Below are 5,975 nucleotides of genomic sequence, written 5' to 3' on the forward strand. Positions count from 1 at the left end.
AGGTAGAATTGAATGCTGTTCCTTTGATAGGTTTTTAATTTGACGTTAACTTACACACATTAAATGGCCAGGGACAACTTTTGCACAGACGAGATGTGTCTTTGTGCACATCTATAAATCAAATACAAATTTGTTTCTGATGAAGGTGTGAGCAAAGACACATCGTACCTAGGTACAAAAATTATCCCGCCCCATTTAGAGTGCAGATGTTCGCATTTCTTAGAGAAATACGTATTTAATAATAATAGTAAAGCAGAATGTAGAATAGTACGAGAGAATGCGTTTCGCTGCATACTCACTCACACCCCTCTGGGTTTCCCGTCTACCGTGCTCCCCACGGGCTCCTGCGGGTAAAGGGTCAACTAGGTATACCTGGGGTCGCGGCCTGGCTGCTGCTGGACCCCTTCCTGTGGAAACATGGAAAAACCACCGGCTGTGCGCCTACCTCAACTCAAACTGGCTCGGAAGCGCAAAACAACCGGTGGTTTTTCCATATTTTAGCACAGCAAGACCCCTTCGGTGAGGTCCAGTGGGAGCCTGTCCGCGACCCCACGCGACCCCCGGCCCCTCTCCGCGACCCCAAAATTTCTTCTCGCGACCCCAATTGGGGTCGTGACCCCGAGGTTGGGAACCGTATGATACTATAGTCTGCAAAGTATGCCTCCCTGCATGGTAAAGAGGTTTTAAACTGCAGTACCATATATTTGGCAATCACACATGAGCCTGAGCCTAATTTACTGCATCAAAACACAGTCTATGGACTGTATGGATTTAGGTTATAGCCGCTCAAAGGCTATGCCAGCCTAGACTGCTAGCAAATGATGGAACCAATGCTTTTGTATTAGGTTCTGAGAAGAACAGCAAAGTTACCAAGTGGCCTTATCACACTATTATTGTGAGTAATACAAATCATCTCATCAGCCCCTGCGGTGCTGTTGTATCGGTTATTTGATAAAGTAATAGGTAATTGTTTAATTGTCATTTGAGTGATAGGCCTCCCCCGTATTATCAGCCATATGGTGTGGGCAGTACTATTGAACAATTATGTTGCAATATTATCACTCTGCTTTTCTTTTTGATAAATGCTATCTTAATTTATTTTAATTTTCAATACAGTATTGAAACTTAGCCTTGACTCGTACAAGTGTTACATATTTTTTCATTGGAAAAGAACGTCATTGATTGGTATTCTACAAGGGACGGCAGTATTTTGTGTTCTTTGAATGCCAAATGTTTTAGGTTCTTTACACGCCAACTTAATAACAATGTTAGCGTCTGGGAATCATTGGCGCGAGACCAAACTAATCTCACACTCATTTGTGCGAGGCACAGAGGATCTCGCAGCTTTTGGTGTGAGGTTTTTTACCTCGCATCAAATGGTGCAAGACTGTCTCACACCTCAGTTTCCAGAGCATTTGGCGCTAATTTTTGAAATGCTACATTGTAAACCATTTACAAATGGAATTAAATGGAAAACAGTTGAAGAGGTACACAAGACTTGTTTTTACAAAGTTTTGGATGTATCATAGAGAAACCTACCTTTTGTAATTGAAGCGATTGTCGTTTGTGTCCTTAACTCGAATGGCTCTGTAAGTAAGTTATGACAGTAAGGTACAGTTTACCTCAAATCATGCGTGTGCAGTTTCCTTTAAGGAGAGACAACACTGCAGTGTTAAATATGTTATTGAAATTCATAACATCGTTGTTATTAATTTTAATAACATGTGTGATTTCATAACTGGTGTTGTAAAAGTTACAATCACGATATGAAAATTCATAGGAGTTGCGAAGATAAAGAAATGTTCTGAATTTTCTTAAAAAATATTGATTTATTGTACATATGTACTACCGCAGTAGTCCTGCAAATATTCCGCACGCGTATAGATAAGTACAATAAAATAAGAATGCGCAAATTTCGAAATAGAAGGACGGGAAGCTAAATAAGTCGATGTTGCCAGCATTCGCCACTAGATGTCGTTTCAAATCTTGTGAGAATATTGAGTACAGTCATGGATCCTAAATCCGGACGATTTTTGGCGAAAAAGTCCTGTGAAATCCGTACTTTTGATGATATTATTGAAAATCGGTGAGGATTATAAAATCTTCGGACCAAGACACACCTACCACCACCTTGAACGATTTTTTATCATCTACGGTGTACCTGTGAGGCCCTCTAGAACAGTGTCCGCGTTCAGGAGCCAAAATGCCCTAAATACGGGCATTCTTTTAAAAATCATGAAAAATGAAAAATTGTTGGGTGGAAAAAAAACTTCATAAAAAAATATGACCTCACCCTACCGTCGAAATTTTCTTATCTCGTATTGTTTAGCTGCCAGAACTGCTTAAAGATCGCTTTTAAAGTGCTTCTAATCTGGCCAACAGTCACTTTTGCATGTAAAAGCCTATGTCCGTATTTCGGGGACTTTCAGAAATCGCTTCTCAAGCTTGACACAATTGACATGGAATTTTTTTTCTTGTGTCATCTTGTAGGTGAAGAGTCCTAGTTTCACATATGTTAACCTGCAAAAAGTGCGATCACCCGCCGTTGAGAGCCCCACATTTTGGCAAAGCAGTATAAAAATTGTCCGTTTTCGTAGTGCAAGTTTGGCATTTTTTTGGGAGAACAGTATGCTAGATATCGGAAATATTTCTTCAAATCTAGATTCTAGAAGGTCTAACCTTTCCAGCGAACCCTCGGAAGCTATATTCCGGATACCCGTTTTCGATTTAGGGACTTTATTAGTATAAAACAGCGAAGTGTCCGACATTAGGGCGCTAGTCCGAAGTTAGGATCCCTGACTGTACACGATGTAGGAAGACCTTTCTACATCGTGATTGAGTACAAATAAATGTCTATATTCTCTAACGTTATCGGAATGTGAACAGATTTTGACTTTTTCTGAGTTAGGACGGTTATCCTCACATCGTCTGCATCTTTAACGTTAACGTTCAACACATCGTATGGCGTTGTCGCTTACTAACATTTAGCTCGCGCTGGTTATATACAACGGCCTCTCACCTAGGGTGCTGACCCGTCACCCCCGGTACCCTCGAGTTGTGCCTGTCATTTCGTAAGAAACGAAGCATCATGCAGGCACAGGAATTCTTATTAATTGTCAACTGTCTTATTTGACAGTGTTACTTACAATTAAAGTTTATATGCAATAAAATCCCCGGAACTTGTTTGAACGATTCGAAAATTTCACAATCTCATGTTATTACTTTTCACAACATATGTTATTACTTTTCACAACATATGTTATGAGATTTCATAACATAAAAAATGTCATAACTTTTTATAACATTTTTGTTATTAAATTAGAAAACAATGTTAGTGTTAGTTAGCCTAGGCCACAATTTTTTTCTGGAACGGTGTGAAATTTGAAAGAGCATAAAAATAGACAACTTTCGGTGCAAACGAGAACATCCTGCAATGTCGGGAAGTGCTCGCACCTCGCGTTTAAAGATTTCGGCCCGGTGGGGGGTTCAAATGCGTGGCGGCACTCGGGTGGTGCTCAGGCGGCGAGGCGCCGAGCCAGGTGAGCGATATTCACCACAAGTGTTCTCTAGGATGTGCGCTTTCTAACGGTGTGTCGCCGAACTTCAGGTGACATGCCATTTGCCCTACAGAGTGACGGACGTCCGCCACAGCGCACTTAGGCCCTACTAAATTTTGGTTCACATTTTGGACATTTTTGTTGCGCGTACTGCTTGGTGGCAAGCCCGCACAAACAAGAACCGGTCACCCATGCCAGCCCACCCCACCCACAACATGACCTTCTCTTATGTACATTTACGTACATCGTGGTCATTTTCGGCGCATTTTCGTCGAAAAAGTCCCGTGAAACCCGTCCCGTGTAATACATACACGTTCCACATATGATCTATTTGTGTATAGGAGAGTGGGGCACATAGTGTCACTTTTTGGAAAGTCTTCTCTCGCAGTCCTAGTCTAGGCAGCATTACGGATTTTAGGGTTGGTGTGCCTCTATTTGACCTTCCTTCAGTCACACGAAATCATTAGGAAATGCACAAAAAATACTCGTGTCTTCTCTCAAATCATCTCAAGAAGAAACAACGGCAATTTACAGTATGTGCCCCGACAGCAGGATCATAAAACATAGTGACAGTACCTGCCCCAATTTGGGGGAAATAACTGTCAATAAATATTTGTATGTACGATGCTTCTATACCACTGAAAGTTTCGCCACTCCCATTTTGAAAACAAATAAAGACGAAAAGAGGTTGCGATTTCACAAATTAGATGACTGAAAAAGTGAATGGGCTGCTCTTGCCAGCTCATTGACAGTATATGTGCAATGTGCACCTGACAACTGGTGCCCCACTCTCCCTTACATACAAGTACCATGAGGATCGTATGTGGCAGCGGGATGTGTGCCCTCCATCAGGTTTGTTATCGCTAGCGAAAAACGTTAGCGTGCTAACGCTAACAAAAATACTTAGCGCTGCTAACGCTGACGCGTTTTTGTCGTTTTATTGAAGAATAATCGGTATACGTGTAATAGTTGGTTTTTATCGTTATTTAGCCTTTAAACCTTTTATTTTCATGAAAGGGGCAAAATCATTAGAGACAACAGAATTGAAACCAAAACATTTATTTACACCGTTTTGATTATGATTAGTAAAACTGACTCGTAAAAAAATCGAAACCAAAATTGGTGAATTGCATCAACTGTGATGACTTATGACTTCGATTTCGCGTTTGTTTGGTAAAAGTTTTAGTGATTTGGCCGGATTTTTGTAGTTTCCCGTTAGCGTTAGCGCCGCTAATGCGCTAATGGACCGTGTTAGCGGCGCTACCCGCTAACGCTAACCCACAGAAAATGAGCGCGATAACGCTAACGCTAACAACAATCACGTTAGCGCCGTTAGCACCGCTAACGCGCTAATTAGCGTAAAAACTCTGCCCTCCATACATTGCGTGAATGCAGACTGAACCACGGGCAGGTGACGGGTCATGGACTGGTTCGTGGACAGGCTGATGGATACAATAGACACTGTAGACTGTCCATCGGCTCATCAGGATTGGCAACTTCACGGAGGTAGCAGGGGACGTCCTCTAGACGTTTTGCGAAAGGTACTCACCCACTGTATATGCCCCAGTGAAGGTGAAGGTACCGCCACAGGGCGAGTAAGCATACAGCTCTACACGCACTTCCTCTTCGTTGGCGACCAAAGCACGAGTGGTTTGAGTGCTGGTATAGTTTAGTTTCATGGACTGCATAGGCTTACCCATGAACACCTTCACGGTCAACTGAAACAAAAGTACGTGTTTTTTTCTGTGTATGTGGAAAAGGGGGGGGGGGCTTATTCCTTTTGAGGGGTCTAGGGGAGAGTGGGGCAGATTGAGGAACGGGGCAGTTTGAGGAACTGCCTACAAATTTTGATTGCGGGCACTGACACCGCCGTAGGTTGAGTACTAAATTGTCCTAATGTACTTTCATTCAAAAACGTTCATACGTAAAAGCTGCGAGTAAACTAGTGCGTTTTTTTAAACTACGAATGTCAAAATAGACAAGTTGGCAGCCAAAACGGGAGTTTTTTCACCTTATATATTATGTAATTTCGATATTACGGAGCGCCCCTGATACGATGGGGCCTTTTGTGTAAGAGAAGACATGCTTCCTCCTTATTTTGCCGTGCCGGACGGTATGATACAACGCCCCGTAATTTTTTAGGGATTATTTGAATGAAACAATGCAGAACGGGGTAGTTTGAGGAAGACCTGCACGGGGTAAATTGAGGATAGGCCAGCCCATGCTATAGCGTGTAGCCGATAGGATTGCCCCGCTGGAAGGCCATATTTTAGTAGGATTGAGGAACGTTCAGTTTTTTGGCTCTAAAAACGAAACTATTTGAGGTACAGATGTGCAATTTTGACTCGGTGAAGGGAAGGAGGCAATGCCTTGACGCTGTAAAGCACGATACCATGCGATTCATTGACGAAGAGCAAA

At 42.3% G+C, this 5,975-nt stretch overlaps 1 protein-coding gene across 1 annotated transcript in view; it reads right to left on the reverse strand.

The window, feature by feature from the left end:
* LOC113203783 (tenascin-like) overlaps window positions 1–5,975 on the reverse strand; it is a gene marked incomplete in the record, with an annotated part of 91,192 nt that overhangs the window by 42,055 nt on the left and 43,162 nt on the right. Inside the window, 2 exon segments of the mRNA XM_052272932.1 lie at window positions 1,540–1,587; window positions 5,107–5,275. Of these exon segments, the coding sequence (XP_052128892.1) occupies window positions 1,540–1,587; window positions 5,107–5,275 (217 nt within the window).

Source organism: Frankliniella occidentalis, unplaced genomic scaffold, assembly GCF_000697945.3.
Source record: "Frankliniella occidentalis isolate FOCC.00 unplaced genomic scaffold, Focc_3.1 Scaffold231, whole genome shotgun sequence".
In the NCBI taxonomy this organism is placed as follows: domain Eukaryota; kingdom Metazoa; phylum Arthropoda; class Insecta; order Thysanoptera; family Thripidae; genus Frankliniella; species Frankliniella occidentalis.